This window comes from Orbicella faveolata, unplaced genomic scaffold (genome assembly GCF_042242905.1).
Source record: "Orbicella faveolata isolate gen_17 unplaced genomic scaffold, um_ofav_v1 contig_34, whole genome shotgun sequence".
Taxonomy (NCBI): Eukaryota; Metazoa; Cnidaria; class Anthozoa; order Scleractinia; family Merulinidae; genus Orbicella; species Orbicella faveolata.
Window position 1 is genome coordinate 25,185,597 of NW_028301563.1, and position 27,752 is coordinate 25,213,348.

At 37.6% G+C, this 27,752-nt stretch overlaps 1 protein-coding gene and 1 long non-coding RNA gene across 2 annotated transcripts; one reads left to right on the top strand and one right to left on the bottom strand.

Annotated features, from left to right (window-relative positions):
- The first annotated feature begins 986 nt into the window (after positions 1–986).
- LOC149105428 (uncharacterized) lies at positions 987–25,473 on the top strand. Its single transcript, XR_016201520.1, has 2 exons — positions 987–1,018; positions 24,657–25,473. It is a non-coding gene; the product is annotated as an uncharacterized LOC149105428 (long non-coding RNA).
- Positions 20,750–22,951, bottom strand: LOC149105429 (uncharacterized). Its single transcript, XM_089271607.1, has 3 exons — positions 22,685–22,951; positions 21,995–22,120; positions 20,750–21,671 (listed from the first exon to the last, which is right to left on the bottom strand). The coding sequence occupies exons 1-3, from the start codon at positions 22,789–22,791 to the stop codon at positions 21,566–21,568; spliced, it is 339 nt and encodes a 112-aa protein (XP_089127733.1). The 5' UTR covers positions 22,792–22,951; the 3' UTR covers positions 20,750–21,565.
- Positions 25,474–27,752: the final 2,279 nt, after the last annotated feature.

Sequence of the window (27,752 nt, forward strand, 5' to 3'; positions counted from 1 at the left end):
GCAGTGTGCTTTTCAACACAAACATGGACGATTTGGACGATGAATGCCAGGTAATTCATTCCGTCTTCTTTTTTGATCCCTGATTTCTTCAACATCTGAGGTGTTTGTCTAAACATCATACAGTTGCTTGTTAAGTCAGTAGCCATAGTTTTGTCACTGTGCGGTCTTCATGTTTCTATTCTATCATCCCCAGTTTTCGCGCTGCTCCGCTAGGAACGTCTGACACTATGTCCCGCCAAGCCTTTCTGGAAAAACGAGTAACAAGCAAGTTATTATTACTTAGTAGTAATGAAAGATTAGGGCAGCGCGTTCACTCGCACGCGCGTACTTCGCATGCCTGGTCTACTCTGGTGGTGTTCGAATGTCTCGATAGAAAACTAGGTTTGATCGAATGCCAGATAACGATCTGCACGTGAAGTTGGACTAGCGATGAATAGATTATAGCCTGCGGTAAAAGTATTTTTAATTAATTAATTAAGTATTGACTTGTACTGGAAAAAAACATTTTCCAGTTTTAGATCGCCAACACTTGTAACAAATATTTCTTGAGACAATAAAGTTTTGACCAGTGACCCTGCAAAACAATGCGCGCGTCGCTAAATGTTTTTAAATTTTGTGTTTGTATTTGTTCACACTGTCATCAGAGCTCGAGCAGTCCGAACTAGTTTCGACAAGAAACTTAATGCCACAGAGTTTCTATTTCTATCTCACGGAGAAACTATTTCTTCATGAGAAATCGTGTATACGCATATCTTTGTATTGACGCAATGAATTGAATAAAGACATCACACTCGTGTACCCATATTTTTAGGTCTGATTAAGGATTTCGAACGCCGCCACCTTGGTTTTCTGTGAAGAACGAAATCTGGGAATAAGGGACAGTCACGTAATTAAACTAATGGCGAACGACTGGAAGGAATGGATTACTCCACTTAGTTGCTAGCCTTCTTTTATTGCAGTGACTTTCATTCTTCTATCTTTTTTCCTTTTTTTTTTTTTTTTTTTTTTTTTTTTTCTCGTTATGTTTCTATTTTTATTTTCCGAGCTGATACCACTTTATTTTCGTTTGATTTAATCTTTAAAAATTTAATTTTGCATATTTTTCGCGTAATTATTATAGTTATTCGATGTTCCGGGATGTTTCGGAATGTTCCGGAATGTTCCGGAATGTTCCATGTTTCTGGTTTTATCGACGGCCGATTTAGAGGCACGAAAGGAACGAGCTGAAAACGCGAATCTCACGCGAAAAAAAAATAAGCTTTGCTCTTGCTGCTCGCATATCACCAGCCTTTGCTAACTAAAGCAGCACAGCCTGTTTTTCTGTGTTTTAGTCATTTGATTCACTTATGACGCTCAATTCTGCTGTTATGATTAGGTTTTAGAAGTAGCGCTAATCCACCCCCACCCCACTCTCGAGAAAAGTAATTTTAAAAGTCGTGGCAGCTAATAATCCCGAAAGCAGAATGCAATCTGCATTTGTATTGAGAGGCACTAGCCCGTGAGCATGCATATATTGTAGAAGAGAAAGTAGGAAAGGAAAAAGGGAATTAGAAGTGCCACCCAAGCCTGTTCGCCGTGGAAAAATCTACCTGGACATACTTAGAAAGCCATATTAGCATTAAAACGGATGAACTCTGTGCTGCTGTAACTGAGGATCATGTATTAAATGTTTGTTTAATTTTTCATGCTGCTCTTGACAGATATCGCAATAACTTTATAAGGAAGTGAACATGTTTGATTTGTATTAACAAGCGCATCTTAAAACTATTAAGATTACAACTTTAACAAGTAAATAATAAATGTCTGACACTTTTTTTGACGTCTTCAACGACACAGGCAAATATTGAACTTCCTCAAGATATGTGATTGTAAAGTTTTACAGTAATCAAATGAGATGGAATGTCTACAAATATGGCCGGGATAGGAAATTGAACGGTAAATTTGGAAAGAAAATCTTAAGCCATATAACAGAAATTTCAGATTAGAAAAATAAAAGAATGAAACAAATGCAACTAAGCCTTTATTTATAAATAAGCCCTTCAAGTCTTTACAACGAGAGTTTCCTTCTCCTAAATTCAGACCATCTATCAAACATCAACCGAACGTGATTTATAAGATACCCTGCGCCGATTGTGATTGGTGTTACGTAGGCAAAACTGGCCGGTGTGTTGAAACTCGTAAGAAAGAAGATATCAGGAATGTCAAAACATGTACTAATGGTCAAACATTGCGAAACATGCGTGGTCATTCGACGATTGCATAGATTCTGATAATTCTATTGTCGCCGACAAAAGCTTTTTTCGCATTAGAAAAACTTTGGACGCTTGGCACACCTCTGCAACGAAGCATGCTGGCAATAATTCTAAGCCGATTCCAAACCAGAATAGTATTCTTTTGTAAACAATAGTCACCTAATTTACCCATTTTTACTTTTCTCTTGTTCTTCTCCTTATTTTTATCTCGCCTTTTCTTGCATATATTTTATCATTCTGCATTCCACTTTTATCCGTCGAAAGTTGTAGATTGACAGCCGAAAGGTCATGTTCTTTTTAAAAATTTTTAGCCAGCAAACATTTTTATCGTAATTTTGATTTCGTTAAAGTTGTTTCAAAAACGCTCGACCGAGCAAGAGTCTTAACTTTCATATTCCATTGTGGCGAGAAGAATGAAGCTTCTGAGAAGAGGATGGTAGACCGGCTACAAGTCAGTGGAACTAAACCTTAGCATCTCTTTACCCGTGACCCGCGCTGATTAGACAGTCCCGATATCAACGGTCCATCACAGGCAGCGTGAACTTTTACCATTATTATTTCCTAATTTTCTAGTTTTAGTTAGTTTAAGTATTTAATTATTCTTTCAATTCATTTTTAAATTTTATTTTATTTTTAATGTTTTTTTGCATATTTACTATTCTTTTTTTTTTTTTTTTTACTATTTTTAACACTCCGCACTCCGCATTCCGCGTTTTTGGAACAGCCTTCAGATAACGCCTTGTCATAAAAATACACCGGTCATCACTTTTTTAAAATTAAAGTGCGGCATGTAATCTAGCGTCTTTAAATGTTTTTGTTCTTGAGAAGCAAACACATAAATCGATAATTTCTTGATGTTTCTTTGAAGTGCGTAGAAAGAAAGTAATTAGATTAACAAATCATCTGCACTTCCTTTAAAAAAATCATGAAGATAATTTAAAAAAGAAACAAAATAAATTGAGGGAAAATGTTCAACAATAAGCTGGCGAAATTTCAGTCCATCGGTTGAGGGACTGCAAATTTGGAAGTTAAAAGGTAGGCCTATCTTCGCTAAATTTTCGATCGGAATAAAAGCGAAAAGTTTTGTTTGTTTGTTTTTTGGTGGCGTCATCCTTGTAAAGCATTCTAACGCCTTAACGTCAATGTTCATTCATACCAGAAAGGATTCACCTTGCTCTAACAATAGGTGATTGGCAGGTAACGTGCGGCAGGACGAGCTCATGGCGGCAATTGTCTTTTCAGTTTACCTAATCTTCCGATAGTGGTTAGTAAACTCACAATAATTATTATTGCTCTATGTCTAAAAACACCATCAAATCTCGTGTTACTAAACATAGTTTTCTTTCGCGTCACCAATTTTCATGGAGATGCTGGTTTATGCGAGTGAAATATGCCGAAAGTAAAGACAAAGTCCTGAGCACATTCCCAAAAACGGAACCACAGGCGAGAGCTCTGAGAGAAAGACAATACAGTCAAGTCACTTTTAAGTTAAACAGCGTAATTTCATTAGTTAAAAAAAAAAAGTTTCACTAAAGCCAGTTATGTATTTCATTGACGCTTACTGAACAATTAAATGGTATTATTATATTTGTGATCATTTCTTGTTACAGTTGGGATCTTTACTACATTTGGGAGCAATTGTTATTAGACTTGTGATCTTTGTTACATTTGAGGCCGATTGTTATTACTCTTGTGACCTTTGTTACATTTGACGCCGAATGTTATTACTCTTGTGACCTTTGTTATGTTTGTGACTAGTTATTACATTTGTGCCTTTCGCAGGAGTTGAGTAGAAAGTGCTCCTAATCCGTCTATTTGCTTACCAAACACAGGTTTGCATAGGGTGGCTACCCTTACAGCAGCCTGCCATTACATTTGCGCCTTCAACACCCCGCCTCATCCCGCCCTTAGAGGCCAACGAACATTGTGACGAAACCAGATTACTAGCGGTCTCCGCTTTGATACCTTAATAAATATGATATAGGAGACGGATAGGAAGAGCTGCCGGACCTTTAAGAACGCTAATGAGAATTAAAAAAAAAAAAAAGAAAAAAAAAGAAAAAAAGATCACGTTTACGTAGAACCTGCGACGCCCAACTCTTTAACTCTATTGGCATCTTCACAAAATTGTTTCGGGGTCGAATAAATAAAGCAGTGCTGTCAGAGTTTATATATCATCCAAGGGAACAGTGTTCCACTTTTAACCCAAAACATTCACTTTAAAGATTTTCCTCACATTTTGAGGTTACATCCTCCACTTTTAATCTGCTTGGATGGCCTTTTCGACCAGTGTTACACAGGCTGAAACAATATTAGATTTACTAGTTTTAAAATACGCAAAGAAATGTTGATTTCAATTAAAGGAAATGTTACATTGTAACAAAACAACGCATCTGTTATTGGCTGAGATTTCCGAACTAATAAGAAACTACACGTAAGGTGAAAATATCTTAATGTAACATATAAAAAGTAAATTAACTACCAAAAATAGGTCAATTGGGAGGAAATAATTTGAATATTGCCTCATTTTACTTAGCGGATTCTATTGAAACGGAAGCTTGAAACTCCTAATATATTTCTTCCGACACCTGTTTGTTTACCCGACGAGGATTTTTTTAATTTTTTCGCTTCATCACTGTAAGATGGTTGAGAGCACTGGAGTTGAACTTCTCGTATGTGTTGTTAATTCGTATCTGTGCTTTGGACATGCGGTAATTCTTTCCCTGTCTTCCTCTGATAGTGAATGCAATCCGGCGCGATGAGAATAACATCAGCCTCGTTAATCTGTGTCCCGAAGCCTTGACTTCGACTGACACCCAGATTAGTTAAATAATCTGTTAAATCCTTTCTGCATAGTTTTAGAGGAATAACATAAAGCTCATTTGGCGCGTATGGTGTTGGACCGCACACACTGTCAACAGCTGAAAATGAGCAGCTCATTTTGCGTTTTACATTACGCTCAGGAGGAAGGGGGTGACTCTATTGTTTTCCGGTATTGATTTGTGACCGACTCGTCGCAGCCATTGTGACGTCACACAGCAACGAGTGAGCGCTTCAAGTGGCCTATTTAGATTACGCCATTGAAGAAGGACGACAGAGGTTAACAAAGACAAAAAAACAGACCTAATATCGCTTTTGTACGCTAACTAAGTGTAGGTGTCTACAGTTTGTTGTTGCTTTTTGTCTGTGTGCATAATCTGTTTTGGCTTTATGCGCGCTTGGTCGTGTATTCTTCTTGATATTTCTTGCGGGTAAGTGGCGGGACCGCCATCTTGAAAACCGGACCAGAAAAATCAACGTAAAACGTTCGCGTTTTCTCTCTGAAAAGTCCTACCAATAGTCTTGTTAATAGGAGGTTTTATGCATTTATAATATACGTTTAATCTGCGTGTCTCCCTGTGTCGATTGAACCGGCCGTTTCTCTCATGAATCCATTTGCGTGTTGTTTATTTCTTGATTTCCCCCAAAATTTCCTTGCGATATGATCGGTTTATATCTGTTTTGGAGCACCTCTGTTGGTAGTTATCAGGCCTTTGAATTAAATTCTTGGTGTTTCGACTTTATTGGCCTTTTGTGTTGTAATTGTGTCCGCTGTACGGTGGAATTTGTTGGCTTTAATCGTAGAGCAGTTTTCTTTTCTTTTCTTTTCTTTTCTTTTGTTTTGTTTTGTTTGTTCTTTTTTTGTGTTGGCTTTTGATGTGAAGTTTATATGAAATAATTCATATATGAACTGCGGTTGTAGATGAAAGTGAAGAATGATCATCGCAGTTACTTTTCCAATTTAAGCAATAGGAAAGAAGAAGCCTGAAAAAACATCAGGGCTTCAACGGGATTCGAACCCGTGACCTTCGCGATACCGGTACGATGCTCTACCAACTGAGCTATGAAGGCACACATTGGGAGCGAGGTCAATTAATTAAGTTCATATCTTCCCAATTCATATATGAATTATTTCATATAAACTTCACATCATTTCACTCCTCACGGGAAGATATGAACTCAATTAATTGACCTCGCTCCCAATGTGTGGCTTCATAGTTCAGTTCTCTCAATTCTCCTTCAGTGTGCTTAGCAGCTAAAAATCATCATCATCATCATCATCATTATCTTCGAATATTAACCCAGGATAACCCTTCAGTACAAAGTACTGTTATCAACAGGGTCCTGCTACGCTCTCATTCTGACCATATCTGGCCATACAAACCCTGCCTGTTCCATTTTTAGTGGTTTTATTTGTAGTTAGTGTTATAGCAGTCAGGGCTGAAAACCTTGATATTGGCCTTAGAGAATTCCCCCTATTTTGCTTTGTTTTGTGTCTTCATTGGTCGATGTTCAGTTATCCTTGTGTAAAAATGGTTGAATTTCACCACCCTAGCTTTCTCTTCACTATGGCATTAAAGTGAAAAGGTTGGTTACATTTATTTTGGTTGCTTATAAAACAGAAAAGTCACATTTTTTTTCCTTCCCACCAACGTATAACTATCTTAAATTTGAGATCTCCAATTATTAAACTTGCCAATTGATTTTTACTAGCAATCAAGCTGAGGTAAACCTTTACATGACTTTGTGCCCTTAAAGAAATATGTTGGGCAGTCATAATCAATGGAAGTTTAACTGGAGGTTTGGAAGGGCCCCTAAGGGGGTGCATAAATGAAGCAGGAACTTGTAAATTTGACAGCATGATTGAACAATATATGTGAAAAATATGGAGTTCTCATATGCATGTCTTGACAGGACAGGTGTTAAAGAAGAAGGGTGGTGAGGGGGGAGGCATCCAGCCTTCAAAGGGTAAATGTTCATCAGAATCCCTAAGTAATACGTAATACCTAGTGCGGCATTCTAAAAGGGAGTTTGTGCATTATGACATGCTTGTTCCTTCCTGTGGCATTCCCTGCAAAAAAAAAAAGTGTCTTTAATAACCTGTTTTCAGTGGAATGCAACCTTTTACATGAAGAAAAGGGAAGTATTAGCTGATTATGACAGTAGTAGTATAGTTGCCAAATTACCCGATTGCAACCTCGTTTTTAATTTATAGAAAATTGCCGCCAATAAAAGTGAGAAAACATGATGTCACCTTTACGTCAACAGGTGACTCAGGCGGCGAAACTGGTGGGTGGCCTCAGGGGTGGGGGAGAACACTCTTCGACGCCTGGCACTTTTTGTGTATCTGAATCATGCAACAAAAAATGACGTCACATCCGGTAAAAAAGAGCGCTGAGCGGCAAAATCAAATTTGAACGTGGCTCTTAGTAAGTAAAATTGTAATATTTTGCAATCGGCCGGATATTTTTAACGTTTTATTTGGCCACGATAAGCAAAATTTTGTCTTGTTCCTCGTCATATCAGTTTGTTTGAAGGACAGGGTAATTATTTATTCAAAAAGACGCTGTTTTGAAGGCGTGTTTTTTACGAAATGTCGCCATTTCTTCCTCGCTGAATTCCACAGGAGTCATCGTTTGTGTGGAAATAATGAATTCTAGGTAAGTTGCACTCAATTCAAATATCCTATTCTCTTAGGTAGGCATTACACTAAGAAAAATGCGCAATGACAGGTTTCTAGACATGGGGGAACCTTATTAACAGAAGCCCCTTTTTTAAAATTGACTGTTGCCAAACACTCGGAGTACTTGAGTGCTGTTAATCGTATCACTGCAAGAATAGACCCACACACATAACGCGCTTTGCAGAACTTTCTTGCCGATCGACACAAACACAAACTCGTGTGTTTACTCATGACTCAAACTGATGCCATAAAATATGTTACGATTGGTTAAGAACCCCTTTAAAAAAAGCAAGAGGATTAGTTTTGACGGCGATTAAGTAATTTGGACATGTCGTGGTTTTTTCTCGTTTATAATCAAATTTATTTTTCCGTTTCAACAGTGTTTGACGTCAGCAGCGCTAAGTTCCAATAACCCCCCCCCCCCCAACTGAGGTCAAGCATGCACCTTTAATTTCTTCAAACCCTCTCATTTGCCCTGTTTGCAGACCAAGTTCCTCATCTAGTAATCCCTGTCATATTGGCAACCTATTTTGAAAGGTTACTAAACAATTGTGTATTATATTTCAGTGTGCTTTCTCTTGGTAATCTTACATCAAGATATTTCAATCCCTAAGGAAACGAGAGAACACTAGCAATACTGACAATTTTCGGTAATTCATCACTTTCAATATGCCATCTAAACAAATTGTTCGTAAACAGTAGTGAAGTTTCATGCCCCTACACCTAGCCATAAAAGAAGTCTGGGAACAGGCAATAGCAACAGTGACACTGCCAGGCTGGTGAATTTTACAAGCTAATGAACTCATGTCTAACAATGATGGGTGATGATGAAGCATGGTGCAGTGAAACTGAAGAATCAGACTGTGAGTGACAGTGATAGAGTCAGTGTCGTGAGAGTGATGCTAGTGTCTGTGAACTTGGACCAGATCAGCAAAGAAAAGGTTTTGTACTAGAAATTGACAGAGAGCAACAAGTTTGTGCTAAAAAACTGAAGAAGCTGGCTCAGACCAGTCTTAAAGCCAGCATCTACTTACAGTACTTGTCAAGAGTTCCTGACTTGTGTATGTGGGAAGGCTCTCTGTAATGACCTATATGGGGAGGCTCAGCTCACGATGAGTACCTTTTTCAGGCTTCAGGTATAAAATTATGGATAGGGATTTCACAAGTTGAGGTGTATGAAAGGGTAGGAAAATCTTTCATTTAGGGATTCCATTCTTCTGGTTCTAAAATGTTGTTGAAAAGCTTTCATTTACTCTCCTCAGCCAGAATGAAGAGATTCTATAATATTATTTATTAACTTCTTTCCAAGGGAATAGAAAAGGGATGCAGTATTCTTAAATAGGTTTGTTAAAGGGGTACATTTACCCTTTTGCAATGTAAGGTCGACAAAAGAGGTGCCATTTCTATCAAAATGGTACAAATGTATACAAAAGGGTAAGGGGTAATGGACCTTGAGATAAGGCCTTTCCATTTAAAACTTTGTAGAATACCTCTCCCCCGCCCTCCCAGCTTGTGAAACAAAGATGTTCAATTTTTTTTTTTTGTGAAAAAAGGCAATTATTAAAAAACAAAACAGTGCCAAGAGATTAAGTGATTGTCAGTGCAAGTTTCCGTTTGTATTTTGAATTAAAATGGGTATAACATGATCCTCAAGTATACTATGCAGCTTCACAGAAAAGCCCAAACTGATGATGAAAACATACGTTTTAACACTTAAAATTCTATTTCTGCCTCTTCCCTAGTACCTTGTGATCTTTGTAGGGAAATTCTGATAAGTCCCCACCCCCCCCCCCCCCAAACAAAAAATTCAAATTTTATATACAAATCACTTTTTTATCTTGAAAATGGTCTCAGAGACAACAAAACATTTTTATGGCTAACTAAACTACTTATTAGGAAAATAAAAATGTTCAAGGAAAAAATGAACAGGAAGAAACAACAACAAATTAACTTTTTTTTTTTTCAGAAGAGCTACTACTTGTATAATTTTTTTAACTTACATGTAGGTCAACATAATTTGTTTTCACAATTTACCACAAAAGAAAACACCACAGAAAGGAGAACTATAGTTGTGGCATCTGAGCTACATTTTTAAATGGGAACATTTCCCATAAAAAATTTCCAAATTATATTCTTACCAGTACAACAACATACCAGGTATATTTTGCAGAGAAGTATACTTAATTAATAAAATTGATGTAGTGAAATTTTCTATTTAGTTTTTGTACACCTGATCTTACAGAGTGCAACCTTTGGTTTAACTGGTTCACTTTACCGTTAAGGAATAATTAAATAAATCACACCAGAGTGGCTTTGTATCTTTATTATAATTCTCATTATCAGTAGAGAAATCACACTTGTACACTGGTCCACTGATCAATACTCTTACGTCTATGTTAAACATGGGAAAGCAGGTTGCATCATCTAATCATAACATTGTATGCCTGTGTGGGGTGTATATGCTAGGAGGTAACCACCTAAGAAAAGACAAACATAAATTATGTCATTGTTTCAATGACTCACCCTAAGTGGGTATTGTGCTCATTACCTGCACCGTAATAAACAAGATATATTAAAGTATAATTTTTACCTCTGCTTTAAACTTTTCAAACCTACAGTTTGTTTTCACTTTCAGAGAGGTTCTTAAATTCACAAGCACACCACCCAACCCCCTCAGCCCCGATTCCCACTCTCCCATAGCCAAGATCCCATTTCAACCCTCCAATAAGTCAGTAATTTTTTTTTCTAATTTTGGTCTGACTTAGATTCATCTCCACCCAGCCATGAAAGCAATGGTGGTAGATTTCTGTATATTTGTTGGTCTAGTTCACTATTGTTCTCAGATTCCCACCTCCCTTTTGACGGAATTAAATTCCATTAAAAAATAAACTACAGTAGTTTAATCAAATTAATGCAGAGGCAAACATTGAACCAGAAAATACTATAATTTTGGTATGAACGATACCAAAGTATAACTTACATAATTAATATCACATCTTTTCTATTGTAATTTAAGACAGTGCAACTACTAATAGATTGACCACAAAAACCTAAAAACATGACTTTAGAAACACATGTAAGTGAGAATATTGCCAGTTTTGCTTTTGCCACCAACCACTCTGCTTTTAGAAAAAATACATGGAAGATAATGACAAAGCAATAACAAAACCAGCCAACCAACCTCTGGCAATTCAATAATCACACCAAACTCCCCTGCAAAATTCTCTTCAACACCTTACAGTACATGTAAATGTCAGCAGCATAAATTCAACTCAATGATTTGGCATGCTACTATCATCAAATGTTTACCCCTTGATTCAGAATTTTTAGGAGTATCAAAGAGAATTCCACTACAGATTACAAATGCTGTTTACCTTAACAAATATTTGCATTAATTCTGGAGATATTTAAGAGTCCCTGTCCATAAAAATGGAAAATAATTCGGCAAGGGTCGAAAATTCGATTTCGCTCATATTTTCATGGTAAATAGGCTAGGGCATGACAAAAACTACTGGATAGTTTTTTTGGCAAAATATCCTTTTATTTCAAAGAAATTGGCAAATTACCAACTTCCGTTAAAATCGTCATTTGACGCACCATTTTCTTAAGCCAGTTTGAGAGCCTCGCACGCAAAACCACATTATTCTTCCGTCTTTAAAACACTCAAATATTTTTTTCCAATGTTTAAATGTGTACTGGGTTGGTTTTAGGGAATGTTGCGTTGTCTTTTTGGGGTGCAAAATAATTAAATTTCGAAGACATGTATTTCATTCACTTGAAAGTACTTCGTGAATATAATTGATTTTCACCATGTGCGAAACCTTCAAATGGATTAAGCTTCTGGTGGTTGAATCGCAGAAGGATGATCTACAGATTCCTGTAAAAATTTCTTTGGGCAAATGATTGTGAGCGACGCGAGAGCTTTTCAAAGTACGTCAAAAATGCAAATATTTGACTATCCGTCGTCAAATTTCAATTTACGGGTTAGACGTATATTTTAGCATGCGCCACATGACTTGACCTATAATAAGTTGAAATAGACACAGAGCTGGTAATTTCGAGATGTTCTAACCTCATTTGCTGTAAAGGCAGGTCCAAAGTCGATTTGACGTGTTTCTCTCACCATTCGTCGCACCTAAAGCAGAAGTTTGCTTTTGTTTACATAACGTCCGATGTACATCGCCAACTGTCAACTTATTGAATGGTCGAATACCATGAATCTGTGACCCTCTTTCGACACATATGATTACCACTGCATCTAAGTCAAAAACGGGTAAGTCATTTGTAGATAGTTGCTTGCTTTGCACTACACCAAAATATTACGTTTGATCATCATGGTTTGATGGCTTGAATCCTTGCTTGCAGCGGTTCCTTTTTCGTCACGCAATACTGTCATCCCATTTTAGGGGGTAGAGGTAGGACAATTTCTATCCTAATACATAAGGCTCCGTAAAGCTGGGTACCGCTGGGAGCACACAATCGTGTTGAGTAGGAAGAGATTAAATTAAGAAATGAGAAGAATGAATAGTTTACCATTGCCCCTGTTGATATCTTTTACTCGACCACCGCTACCTACATGGCCTGCGTAATACTGTAACGCTAAACTCATACCTAGGTCTTTTCGCGCTGGCTGTGCAATTATTTTTGATTTACATGTAATACAGTGGGCTACCCCCGGGGAAATGGGTGGTGACCGCTTACTATGGGGCTAGCCGCTTAAATAGAGGTGTACCCTGAATATTTATTTTTTCACTATCGGGTTATAAATTTCTTGGTGAACGTGGAGTCATTTCAAGACAATCATGATAGACGTGTATTTGAATTATCACTCGTCATGCACCTTCAATTTCGGACCCCTATCTACCATCGCCCTTTCCAAAACAAAGTGTTTAAATTTTGGGTGGCCGCTGAATTGTCTTTACCCCTATGATAGGGGTAAAGACAATAGTGAAACCCTTATGGGAACGACCAAATGGTGGCCGCGGAGGTAACCGGTCAATAGGTGTTTTATTTACAATATTTTACTGACAATAATTTTGGACTGTATTGACAACAGTCCTCTATTTTCTGTTACAAACATACCGATGCCTCGCCACTAGGCAAACAAAATACGCCAAATAAAATGGCATGGCCAGGGCTATTTACTCGCGTAATTACTAATTAAATTTAGTCTGTTTTTCTCATGAATTAGACACGTTGTGATTTCCTATTTTCATTTCAGCTAGTTCTTGCTTCATTGATCTATAATTTGTTTCATGGCGATTTTTTTAAAATTCTAGTGAGTACTGGCACTAGTTTTATCAGCTGTTGTCTGAAACATCAAAACGTACAACAAACGTGATTTGGACCGAGGCCACGCATACTATAGAATACGATTATATAAATATACACATATTATTATATATATGAACAAACAGATGAACAATGATTAAATTGTTTCATTTATCCTGAGAGTGCTCTATACAAAATGGATCAAAATATGCAGCATATGCCGTGACAGCATTGCGTGACGAACAAATAACGGCTGTAAGATTGTGCTGCGCCGACACGCTTATCAGCAATGGTCAGCAATCGATCAAACGCATTATTTTGGCGCAGTGCAAAGCAAGCAACGACCTACAAATGACTCAGCCATTTTAGATGCAGTGATGTTCATATGCGCAGAAAGATGGTCACAGATCCATGGTATTCGACGAATAATAGGTTGACAGTTGGCGATGTACATCGGACGTTAACCTTGTGTAAACAAAAGCAAACTTCTGCTTTATGTACGACGAATGGTGAGAGATCGACTAGAAACACGTCAAATCGGCTTTGGACCTGCCTTTTGCAACAAATAAGGTTAGAACATTTCGAAATTACCAGCTCTGTGTCTATTTCAACTTATTATAGGTCAAGTCATGTGGCGCTCGCTAAAATATACGTCTAACCCGTAAATTGAAATTTGACGACGGATGGTCAAATATTTGCATTTTTGACGTATTTTGAAAAGCTCTCGCGTCGCTCACAATCATTTGCCCAAAGAAATTTTTACAGGAATCTGTAGATCATCCTTCTGCGATTCAACCACCAGAAGCTTAATCCATTTGAAGGTTTCGCACATGGTGAAAATCAATTATATTCACGAAGTACTTTCAAGTGAATGAAATACATGTCTTCGAAATTTAATTATTTTGCACCCCAAAAAGACAACGCAACATTCCCTAAAACCAACCCAGTACACATTTAAACATTGGAAAAAAATATTTGAGTGTTTTAAAGACGGAAGAATAATGTGGTTTTGCGTGCGAGGCTCTCAAACTTGCTTAATAAAATGGTGCGTCAAATGACGATTTTAACGGAAGTTGGTAATTTGCAAATTTCTTTGAAATAAAAGGATATTTTGCCAAAAAAAACTATCCAGTAGTTTTTGTCATGCCCTAGCCTATCTACCACAAGAATATGAGCGAAATCGAATTTTCGACCCTTGCCGCGAAATTAAGAATTTGTCTGATTTTTACAGGCAGGCACTCTTAAGTTTAAAATGTGTAAAATATATGCAAATGAGAGGACTGATGATGTCATACACCAAACCCAATATTACATCAAGTGCAGACCATATATACAGCAGAGATCATTGAAACTTGGTAGCCTTATAGTTCTACAGGCAACACACTAATATGGCTACAAAAATATGTTCCCAATTGGCAACTCAATCTTTTCCAGTCCCCTCTAACCCAATTTCAATAATGCAGTGATTTTCAGCTTAAAAAAACATTAATCAAGGCCATGAGGTGGCCAGAAAAGCCTAGAATATCAGGGAAGGTCTGAAATACAGTCTGGTACCATGGTAACAAAACTGTTAAGCTCATATTATGTAGCACATCTGCAAATTGCATCGTAATAGCACTGTCCCCACTGGAGCCCATGGTTCAGTAGTTTACTTGAACAATAAATTTCATAACTTTCCTGGGGGAATGGATGATCTAAATGGTATGTGGGAGACTCCCAGAATATTTGCAAGAATGTATGACTATCTCTTCACAGGTATTAATAAATAAATAAATAAATAAACAAATAAATAAATAAATAAATAAATAAATAGACACTAACACTACTAACATGACTGAGTTTGGAAAATATATATATTTTTAGTTTATGATACTTTGAAAAATTCCCCTCTCCCATCTAACATGCTGATCTTCTTTAATTTGGTACTTGAAATTGATAACAAGGATGCTACACCTTGGTAACTCGTTAGCCAAGATATATTGCACAGTCTTCACATCAGATAATGGGTCTATACACATTATTTATGTATTTATTAAACAGAGATCTCCCCATCCCATCCCTATGGAAATTCCAATTTTTATTAATACTTTTCTTTAAAAAGTTTGGCTTTTGAGACCCTCCCCATCCCTGGAATTTCCAATAATCTCCTTGGGGTGGGTATGGACATTTTCTACAACCACACAATAAAACAAACAAACAAACTTTAAGATAAAATGTTGAAGTATAAGTCAGTGGGACATATATACATTGATCAACTTATAAAGACATGATTGATCATTGCAACGTACTATACACAACTTAAGCAAAGGTGAAATTATAGTCTGAAAAAAAAATTAGGTGTGAACTGGATTCTAACCCATGACCTCTGTGATATCGGTGCAATAACTTAATTAATTAAAGTTCTATGCTACAACATACCAAACTGCTAATTTATTATGAGGTGACTCAGCTAAAGGAGAGTTGTCAAGAAATCAACTTTTTTGTGAATTCTAAGATCAATATGAGTCTTCTAAATTTAAGATTATTATACCTAACAAAAGACATACAGTAGGGCACTGCACTGTGTGCTCTCTCTACACACTCTTCCAGGCAGGATAGTAATACATATACATGTACTTTTTTTGTTTTGTTTGGAATATACTGTTACTGCATGGTCATACAAGAGGTACTAGTTGCTGCTGAGTAGTCTTAAAATAAGTGAACTAAGTGTGACAAAATATGATGTATATTAAATCTGCACCAGTTCAGTACAATTTAATACCAAATTTTAATCATCCACAAAAAAAAATTGTTGGCATCGGATATTACATGTACTTTAATTGTGAAGGCTTCTGGAGGGGTTATACTTCTATAAAGTACCTGGCAGCAAGTACTATTTTGATTTACTAAAGCAAGACTGTAGTAACTGCTAAGAAAATGTGTTTTGTACATCCCAGAAAAATTGGGTGGGGGTCAGTGCAGCCCTCTTCACAAAAGTTAAACTCTTAACCTATTTATGACCATAATCTGTGATTTTCCCTACCCCATTTATCACTGTTGCGACTGCTACAGTTGCCCTAAACATAAGTTTTGAAGGACTTTTGTTGATGGTCTTATCAATAATGATGAAAATTGAGGTAGCTTATTTTAAAAAACATGACAAATTAAAGACGAGAGGGCAAAAGCCTTACCCTAGAGTATTTATGACCAAAACGGCTGAATAACCATACCCTTTGGGGCTGCACAGCTATATATAGCACATAGAGGAGAGTTCCCCGCCCCCTACCGCTGGAGCAGGAATCAAAATATTATTGCCTTGATGACATAATAAAGATAAAATCTCAAAATAATCAAGAGTTACATATATGCATGGGACTTCACTAACAAAATGATGCCTGTTCTTTGCTGTGAATTGTATATAAATTACTCCTACAATGTGCCAGAATTCTGTTAATCTGGTCACCAACAGGTCACAAAAATCTGACTGTATAATTAATAAATAAGAAAATGACCGACTGAGCTTTTGTTTGAGCCAGAATAGAGTGGCCATAATAACTAGGTGGCTGTGTTAACGGGGGTGGCTGTATGGTGAGGCACATTCCACAGTAGAGATAAAGATGACACTCTCAAACACCAGTACCCATAAAGATTTTAGACAGTATATTTCGCATAATCAGTTGGAAGAGGAAGAGGGAAAATGGAAATAAAATAGAATGGCTCTTGTGTACCAGAGACAACCCTTTCCCCGAGTTACCCTGGCGGAGCTAACTTTTCACTTATTTCTTTGCAAAATTCAACTAACCGTTTACACGAGAATGACGAACCAGACTTGGGTGCGAGACAATTCAGGTTGGCAAGTTGACTCGCCTAATGGCAGCTAAAGTAACCAACAACTTTTCTTTGAGTATACATAAACAGTTTAGTTCGCCTAACTGGAACAACTCTCGGCATGGCGAGTGTCGCGTAATGCCTAGATTTAAGATTTAAAGCAGCAATTTGTATCAAAGAAGAGAAAATTAACTCAGCAAAACCCACTCTGATCAAATGAGTGAGGGAAACTTAAACAAAGAGGGATAGTTGCACATTTGATTATTCAATAAGAGTTACGAATAATCATGTAGGGTCAACTTTTACTCGGCCTACAGGGGCTACATTTTCTCATACAAACACTTGATAAAGTTGCCTCAGGGGGAGGGTTATCCCGGGTACCCGATCGCGAGACCATACAAATGGGACCTGTGTTGCCTCAAAGAACACCCCCACGATTTTCAAAGGGGAAGGTCCATAAACAGGACCTTAACTTAGGGCAGCTTCAATGGCAGATTCCCTCTGATGGCTTGGATTTGAATAATTGATTTAATTACTTTTAAAGAGGACTAGAACTTAAAAATCTTGCTCGAATTTCGATCCAGCGAGGCATAAGTTTCCATGCCGTGAATCAAGTTTTTACTGGGCGTTTTAAAAGCACTCACCAAAGAGAAAGAGACTGATGACCCCAAACTACCGATACATACGTACTGTATGTCACTGAAAACAACAATCTTCAACGGGAGATGTAGGAATGTGGGATACTGACCTTCAGCATGCGATCCAGCTTGTCTCTTGTACCAATACACGTGAGCCAAGAGCAACAAAAGCTCTGGTGACAGCGACTTTCGGAGCTAAACGGCTTCTGTTAATTATGTTCCCGTAGTACACAGTGCAAACTATGGCCAGCAATACTTCATCCAGGTTGTTGTTCACATTATAGGCTATTGCACTTATTATTATCACTAAATCACGAACAACAAGAACCAAAAGTTGGAACAACACCAGTTTTGCAAATGTGTAAAATTCGCCCGACGATGACGGAGGCTCTCCGTTATTTTGCTTCAAAACAATAATAAACTTTTCTCTTTTCCCGAAATTTTTACTTCAAAAGTCGAAGTAATGTGTCTGCAACATCCTTCCATACTCAATATAAAATGAAACGAAACTGATGGTTTACAAATAGAGGGAAATCATGAGTAATCGAAACGCCATTTTCTCGCTTTGTGAAGCGAGCCGCGAAGCGCAGTTTAAACCGGATGTGACGTCATTTTTTGCTGGATGATGCCTATACGAAAATTTCAGGAGTCTTCTGCCCCGCCCCTGGGTGGCCCGTATAGGTTAGGCTAAGTGGGCGGAAAATAAATGGTTCAAGATGGCCGCCGCGTATACCCCATACCCAATACCCTCTCGCTGGGTCTGACGTCACGGCAAGGGGGGATGCCCCCTCAATAGGCTGAGGTCATGGAAAGGGAGATACCCTCTCTGATAAGAATATAAAAAGCTGATATAAGAAAATTCCTGACAGGCTTTTTCTTATAAGCCGAACGATGGAACGATGGGTCGATATTCTTAAAGCAATTGAGCATTTTAATCCTTACCGCAATTACGTTCTATCTCTGATAAGAAATGTTACAACAGAATTTCTGTGGCCTTGTTATTAGACGCCTTTCCGTATGACATCATGTAAAGATCACATGAGAATTGTCTCTTCCCTTTTACGTTTTCCTCCACCGAAATGTATATGCTTCGTAAGTGTTTTTCACTTCCGGGAACAAATCGAAAGATTTCTCAGGAAAAAAAAAATGAAAACGGGGTTAACTTGTGAGTAGAAGACACCGCTGGGGAAGAAGTCGCCTGTCATAAGACAGTCTGGTCTGTCAAGTTCGACACACATGAGGGGACAAATGGCTAGGACATTGATTTGTTTAAAAAGAAACCTTGTTATGGTTTGAAAACATACTTGGAGGCGTTTATGAATAAAGGCCCTGGTGTATTATTTTTATTTTATTTTATTTTTTCGAAAAACATTGTCGTGTGGTGTGAGTGCGTTCCAAGAAAGGTATTAAGGTGCCTACCCAATGTCATTTTTCTTGATTTACATCGAAGACAGCGTTGAGAATATATTATGAATATCCAAATGCAAGAACAGAAATTTTGCCAGTCGTTGGACCAGTTGATCCAAAACATCACCCAACTGATCAATACGTTGGTGTCCAACGTGGTTGAGAGGTCGCCGCAATTATACATGAAAACCAAGCTTCCCTTGTTGAGTTGCACTGTTAGTTTATCCCAAGTAGTAGTGAAGATGCATCAAGCCTGGACGCCATGGCAGAACCAGTATCTATTCCAGTAGAGATCGCTATTCCTTTGGAAGAACGGATCCACGATCAAGCCCCTCTCCCATCACTACAGACAGTACATAAAGAAAACACAGTGTAGAAAAAAAAAAAAAAAGGATCCAAACATGCCTCTAGAAGACATTTCGCTCTTGGAAGGAAAGTGCTTGAAAGCAGCAGCTGTGCAATTGAAAACCGACGTCTTGCACTCCTTGGATTCGCTCTATGCCTTCTACCATTGTCAAAGGTGGTGTAACAGTCACATGTACCGTGTTTTCAAGGTATACCAGGTTCTCTTCAATGGGATGGCCTTACTAGTGGTGGCTGCTGGTGCGATTACCAGTTCCATATTCGCGAATACCATCTGTCCAAACCCCAAGGCGCGTGAGAACGAGTACCTGCTGTTACCAGCGAATCCCACTTGTTAACTCCATCGAGTGGAAGTGTATGATGTTTAACAACGAACACCCAATACACTGAAAAATTTATAAAATGAAGTGTGTCGTTAGACGTTTGGTCAGATCATACAGATCAGAAAGGGGTGCAATAAAAGGGACGTTACTGATGTTGAACAGATAGCGGAAGAAGAAGAACACGGTGAGGATAACGAATATGAAGAACCAGAGAACGAATCAGAGGACGAAGAAGATGACAAACCAGAGGAGGAAGAAGATGAAGAACCAGAGGGGGAAGAAGATAAGCAAGAAAATCCATGGGCGGCCATTGGAGATGAAGTCGAGGAGCGAAATGAAGGAAAACTTACCTATAATCTGGCTATCTGAAACATGGAATCACACTGCCAGTGATGAATCCACCAATGTTTTGCTTAGACACGCCCCCTTACTCCCGAGCCAGAGGGTGGTTACTTACAAATTTCCTTTTTTCTTTAATTTGGTAGAGAAAAATTCGTTGATAGTTCAGAAAATATTTCTAAGAGTCATAATATATAGATTTAGCCAAGCCTAAAAGCGGAGCTCGTCAGTTATTTTTTGGAATGTTGTTACTGATGAAAATAATCCAACATGAACATGTATGTGAAGTAAACTGCGAGCGATTTTATAGTTTCAGCCCGAACTAGGATTAGATCAGCAGATCGAGGTGTAAGATGGTGTGATGATGAAAACAGAGCCATGATTTCAAGTATTTCAGGGGAGCCACCAATAATGTTGATCACATGACAGAACTGTCTTCTGTGCTTTTTGGTGGCATTTCCTGTTCTTTCTTATTGAGAAAGACAAGACATTGTTATTAATCATTATATTCTTTCTTAGTTAACAAGTGGGACTCCCGCACAAAAGAAGTTTACACAATTTTTTTGTGGTGGGGTATGACTGAAATACAGTGGTTACAATATACTCAGTCCCCAAAGTGCTACTAAATGAAATCTCACAAAAATACCAAAGTAGTATACACATGTAAAAAGTTAAAAGTTTTGTTTTCTAACTTGATCCCCAAAGATAGTTAGCTATCTTCATTTTTGTATGGCGTCTCCTCCTGCTGAAAGGGTTTGCACCATCTCTCAAAGTATAAATATAAGCAAAATCACTCTGGCATGAACGATAAATATGATATTTTGCTGCTGATCATGAATACTTGCATAGGCTTCTGATAATAATTTTATTATTCAATTCCAATGCAATTTGTTCTTTTTCTCGACTGAGATTGTGGACTACAGGAGCTGTTATTGGGTTCCATTAATTAATTTTGCTCATAATGATTAAATTATACCAAGAATTATAAGTACATGTAAGCTATAAGTAAGTTATATTATGTACGTGTATTTTGTCTGCACTTCACAACCAAACACACTCAAAGATTATGAGGCATACGTACATTTGTCAGAAAAAGCCAGCATATCAAAGATATGTTTTGATTGACACATCAATTAAAGATAATTTACAGCAAAATGGATAAACAATACATCAATATCCTGCATGCACCAAAGCTGGACATGCGGTTATAAGGCAATCACGTAACCAACTGATTGAAATAATTTATAAGTTAGAGAACACTATTTGTACAACACTAGGGAACGAATTAACCTTATTGGATGTTGCGAATGGCAAGGCTGTCGGTAGAATGTCACAAATTTCTCAACTCTTTCTTTCTACAAAAATACTAATCCTGCAACTTTGCTTAAGACCCAGTTCTCCATTTCGTGTTGGCAAAATATTAATTTATGCCATACCCAATGCAGGTTATCACAAAATTGATTTAAGAGCAACATAAACCAAGCACAATAAATATCATTTTTAAGCCAAAAAAGCAATTATTTAAATAAACCATGACATGATGAGTAAATTATCCCTAGGAAAAACTGATTAATTTAAGAGACACTTTAAATAATTAGTTAATACATGTATCATAGGTGTTTCTTAATAATGTAATACAGTTTATCTGTCACAATGTTGCAGCTACAGCTGTATGATATTACTACACACAGTATGGGTTGCAGAACACAACTTCCAAGTCAGTTTGTTCAATGAACTTAGTGCAGAAATTATTATGGCATCAAGTCGTCTGTGAATATAGAGAAACCGAAAAAAGCATTACAGTCTTAAGTAATAAATTATTGAACTCTTTTACATGTATGTACAATGTATGTTCCATTAATATTGGGGATCTCTCAGAAGCTGCATCTATGATGATTTAATTTGCTCCCAGAGCATTTTTTTATGGAACTTTTAACACATTAATATCTCTGTCATGACAGTGGTCTCTGTGTTCTACAACAATTAGTACATAAGAAAAATACACTCAGTAAGATATTGTTTACAATAAAAATCAATCCCTATAAGCAATCATAAGGACCTTGAATTTATATTTCTTTAGAAATATCTCACCTGGCCATGGTTGCTTTGAAAATCTTTGATGTTTTAATCCAGGTTGCCCATGTGTACACTGTTCGTATATTGACTGAGAGGAACAGGCATGTAATCATACTGTATATAGCTGCTACTTGAACACCACTGAACATACAAAGACATATCAATTATAATTTATAACCAACAGAGGACATTCCTTTCATTGATATACAGTGTACTTCATTGCTAGTTGTTTACTGAGTGTCTACAGTAGTGAATCAAATGCTAGGGGGATGGTACCAAAGCTTTCACAGTGGCAGGCTCTGTCCTGAGATGCAAAGCAAACATATATAACTGTTATGAACTTGGCAACTTGCTTTTGAGCGCACATGCAATTTGCTTTAAACAAGAAACTGGAACATTGCAGTACAACAATGTGCATGTAGTCCCAATCAAAGGGCCATCCAGGCTGTTTGGTTGTACATATAACTTAAAATCAGACTTTGTCAGGATAAATACTGATGTTCTTGCTGACTTAGTCTGAGTGTGCAGTTCCAGGAGATATTCACACGCAATACCCATTCATGGCCAGTTATTAGAAATTCCAAAGTAACAGGTGGAGGGAGCTCTTAAAGAAAAAAACCTCCATGTGGGGTATGGGTCTTTTCTTGAAGAAAACAATGTCTGAGAAATCATTAATTACAAAATATGCTTTAAGAAATATCTTACCTGGTAAGGCCAACTTTCAGAAAGTTTTGTAATCTAGACTGGCTGGCCAGTTCATACATTTGACAAGTTGACACCGGGCATGTTTGTAAATTTGTGCGCTTCAACATCACATTACAATGTACATGTAGTAGCGTTGGTCAACTGAAAACAGCATAATTTGGTTAATTAATTTACACTGTACAATATTTGGTTATATATTGGTGTATATCGTTGCACACCAACAGATGACTATTAAAATTAATTTACAGAACATATTGGCAGCTAAATCATAACAAGTGAAAAATCGAGCATGACCCATTTACATGTACATGTAACAGCCCTCACCTCAGAACTGTCATAGATATAATATATTTTCAAACTTGCTGAAATTTCAGATTATTCAATATTAACATGCACGTACATCTTTAACAGTGTGTTTGCTTTACATTCACTTTACACACAACCGGTATCCACCATAGGCAGACTTTTAAGTTTGCCTTTGAAAATAAATTGCGTCAACTAATGCATCTTTCATTACTTATTCTTGTGATGAAATGACACAAAATCCAAGTACAAGAAGTCATAAGCATAAAACTAACTTAATTCCCTGGTAATGCTTACAGCACCTCGCACTGTCTGCATATGCCGTCCATAAACTGGTACTGCCTGGACAATACTAATTATTTTTCTGATCACATCTTTTAAAATGGCACTGTTATATAATTTGTCCTGAAAAGGCAAATGCATGAAATGTTATGCCTTTGGCACTAACCACATACCTTTACATGATGTACAATGTACACCAAGTCATGATCGACATTCACAATTCTTTTTACTTTCATAGTAACTTTTTTTGTAACTTTTTGCAGTGTCATTTTCCCTCACTTGAAGACAGGACTTCCACATTAGGTGGTAATTCTCTATGAATTCACAGGGAGTGATAACAATTAAATGGTGACTAACTTTAGCAAAGGAGGCATTCAAATGTTAGATTTTAACGTTAACTTTCATCGACGAGCAAAAAAGTAAAGCACAACAAAGAAAACAGTCAGTGACATTTGGTTAATAAGTTAGTCAATCAAAAAATTTGTGTGAAGAAGAGAGCAGAGAGAGAGTGGAGCGAGGAATGCACTCTCACCAACTAAATTGTGAATGTACATATGTAAAAGTTATTTTTATTACCGAGAAATGGTCAGGGGAAGGACTTCTATGCCCAAAATTTTTTCTACGTATGTAAATGTCATTTTCACTCTTCAAGTTACCGAGTACAGCTCTTAGCATTTTTTTTTTTAATTAGTACTATCTCACTTTTATGGAACATTTCCATAAGTGTAAATACCACACTGGGGAATAACATCTCATTAGGAAAATAGGGTCCATGTACTCCCAACCAAAAGCAGTGGCACTAATAAAATGAAATAGCAAATCAAAATCGAAGTAGAGCTTTATTTGCCGACTGGGTTTACATGCATAATCGTCTACTCGACATTTCGACTACAAGCATTTCACCAAACCGAACTAACTGGACAACAACAAAATATAACAAGGAAATCTTCATCTGAAAGGATGAAGAAAATTCGTTTAAGCTTGCAGTGTTAAAGTTTAACAATTATTCACGCTTAAGCATAGATTTGAATATCACAGTGTGTATTTTTGCCGACGGCTTAATTTAGCTTTGCAGTCATTCTACCGGCGGTAGCTTTACCGGTCTTCAACCAAATTAACCTGGAAATTCCCCCCAAGCATTTCGTCAAACCGAATAAATTGAACTAACAACCCGAGGAAATACTTTGTAATCACAAGATGTAAATATTCACATAGGAACGTCAAAAGTAAATTTAGCAAATCCTGTTCGCTTCGGCTTAAAATGGTTTGTTGACCTATCTTGGTTTTAGAAATTTTTGTAGTCTAGGAAGCGGTTGTGCCAACTAACACAGAGAAAACTTCAAAACTCGCCCGGTAGTGTTTACAAATACAGTTTTTTTATTTAAAGGTGACGACGAAACTCGAGACAAAACTTTATTTGTTTACAATATGCAACTTACAACAACCTCCACAAAGCCACTCACGTGTTATTGTTATGAGCGAAATTAAACCTATGTAATTTACAAAATGCCTCACAGCATGGCTTCAAATAAAGAAGACTTTAAAAAAGGATTCCTATTGAAAATAAGCTTATCTCGCCGAGGCAACTTCATAATTTCCATAGCAAACGCCACAACAAACGTCGCTTACCTCAAGTTGGCAATTCACTTCGGCCAGTGCAAATCTTCCAGGCAGAAACTTGCTGCAAAAGTTGTGAAGACTGAACGGAACTGATCTAATCTTTTCGATAGATCAACGAATCAACCACTTTTTTCCGCTGTGTTTTCTGTTTTGCACTAAACACACAGTTCCCTAGTTCGTCACCTGATTTTAATCATGTGACCTTTCTTGCTCGGCTGCACAGCATCTCGACGCGCGAATTAATTGAGCAGTTCTATAGCTGTCGCGTATTTCGTCTCCTTTCTATAGTCCTCGTTAGCTTTGCTTCACGGCATTGTTCCGTATTATTTCATCCCCTTTCTCTAGTCCTTGACTCGCTATAATTAACGGCAGTGTTCAGTACTGTTTCGCCTCCTTCCCCAGCGCTGGCCCGCTCTCTTTCACGATCTTCTTCGCTACTTCTTTGCCTGTTAATTCTTGCTTTCTGTTTCTGTTTTATGCTTCAGTGCAACCCCATCTTAAAAACGTTAGATCAACCTCCGCTATTATTTGTTGACATGACAAATTGAAATGAGTTTTCTTTTCTTTAAAAATCCCGCCAAAAATAGATGGCATTCCTCGGTTCCTCAGTTTGCGTTACCGCGAGGTTCCTCTCCCCCTCCCCCAGAGTCTGTACGGACGGCGTTCGCTCGCTCGCTCGCTCGTACGGTGAAGTCATAACCAAATTTTCTCGGCTTGATGGGTTTACCAAAATTTCTAAGGAATGGGGCTCTGCTCGCGCGCCTTCGGCGCGCGGGAGCTCCGCTAAAAATGGCAACGACCGTTGCGAAACAGACAACTACTCCGAAGGCTCAGTGAATATTTGCCAATGTTCACTGAGCCTGAGTCGAATAATTGTTTCAGTATAATTTTCAGAGGGGAATATCAAGGAATAAAATAACGGATTAAAACATAACAACATAGACGCAATTGTTTGTTTGCATACACTTATGCAACCGTAGTTTTAATGATAAAGTTACATGTGCATCGACTGCGAATCAATTTACTAGTTTAGCAGTAAAACAAACAAACGAAACAATACGAAAAATGAATTCATCCGGTACCTTTGTTTTCTCGTTGCTGACTTTATTCACAGTTGTCATCATTGTCTAAAAATGATTAGCTTTTTAAATTTCGATCAATAGATCTCACCTAGCTGCAGGCGATCACTGAGTTTGCGATTCTATAATGCCTTGAATACGAGTTCTTGAAAGGATTTTAAGTTCAAGGGCGCAGCATTCATTTTGAAAATTCTCCATTCTTTTAAATATTCTGGACTTAGAATGGTGCCTTCCGAATAAATGAAGAAATTATTCAGAAACTGTACGCTATGTTTACTTGGAAATCTCTCAGTCGTCCAAACGAGGAGGAATATCGAGACTCTGGTCTATGGGTCTTTTATTTGCCAGAAGTCTATCTTACATGATCTCCGTCTAACTTCACTACTTCCACTTCGCTGCGGCCTCTACTTAAGTAATTGACTGACAAATGCACACGTACTTAAATATCACAGCGGTAGCTGTGTGGCCACATGGGACGACTGAACTTGAAGGATGCGAAGTACACATGAAATAATTCATATTTGAACTGCGGTTGTAGATGAAAGTGAAGAATAATCATCGCAGTAAATTTTCCAATTTAAGCAATTGGAAAGAAGAAGCCTGAAAAAAATCGGGACTTCAACGGGATTCGATACCGCGATATCGGTGCGATGCTCTGCCAACTGAGCTATGAAGCCACCCATTGGGAGCGAGGTCAATCAATTAAGCTCATATCTTCCCGTGAGGAGTGAAATGATGTGCAGTATACATGAAATAATTCTTTCCAATTGCTGAAATTGGAAACTTTAAGCAATTGGAAAGTAATAATAATCAAATAGTTCTAAATTGTCAAAATTGTCTAAATTGTATAAGCCCTATAACACAAGCCTAGATATGGTATTGTCCCTAATACATGGCTACCCGTGGGAGGGAGGGTGTAAAGGAATTCGATGCTAAATCAAGCTGTAGATGTTAATGGCAGGGATCTTTTATATAATAACCCAAGTTATTCTCGCATTTTGATTGGTTCTCGCCTATGATCTATTAGAGGACAGACGCACGATTGACGTCATTGTTACAAAGCTTTTCCCTCTGTGTTTTAAAATGGCGGAAATTTTAACAATTTAGATAATATTTTACGTGACTGGGCAAAGGATAAGGTACAAAAAAAGTCTTGTCGAGGCATTGAACAGGTACGAGAAGCAGTAACAAAAAAGATCAAGCCGTTTCTTTTCTAAGAAATGACTTAGAAAAAATACTCGAGCAGTCTCAGTCGACAGTCGACCGAGACTAAACCAAGCACAAAATTGGTCTTGGTAAGCCGAGAACCACTGCTTTATCTCAAATTTGACAAGCCTGATAAACAAAATATTGATGAGATTAATTTATTTAACAAATTCAACTTTTCTCATTCTCAAATTAAATGTTGATACACTAATTGATGTCAAGAATGAAACATCGAAACATCACTTCTTGAAATCAGTTTAAATAAACAGATAACCTTGCTTTCCGACATGCGAATGCTCCAGCCCGTTTCAGGGGACAGCAGCAAGCAAAGTATAGCAAACTACAGCTCACGGCCAGCTTTAGCACAGTTAAAAGGTATCTCCGACATTATTCTAAACTCATATGAGAATCACCAACCACAGACGACACAAATTTCCTCCATCACTAACGCTCCTTTCATTCAAAACTCGAATCGAATAGCCTCCAGGTTAACTTTAACCGCAAGTTTTCCCAGCGTATCGTGAAAAGCTGGACCGGTCACGTGCGTATGATTAGCCAATCAAATTCGAGGATTTAGG

Excerpts from the sequence above, each read along its gene's own strand:
- LOC149105429 (XM_089271607.1), bottom strand. The coding sequence starts at position 22,791 with ATGTTGAAGCGCACAAATTTACAAACATGCCCGGTGTCAACTTGTCAA. Across the intron at positions 22,121-22,684 it reads CTGAAAGTTGGCCTTACCAG|TGGTGTTCAAGTAGCAGCTA; the intron begins GTAAGATATTTC and ends TTGTATGTTCAG. Across the intron at positions 21,672-21,994 it reads TTCAAAGCAACCATGGCCAG|ACGACTTGATGCCATAATAA; the intron begins GTGAGATATTTC and ends CTATATTCACAG.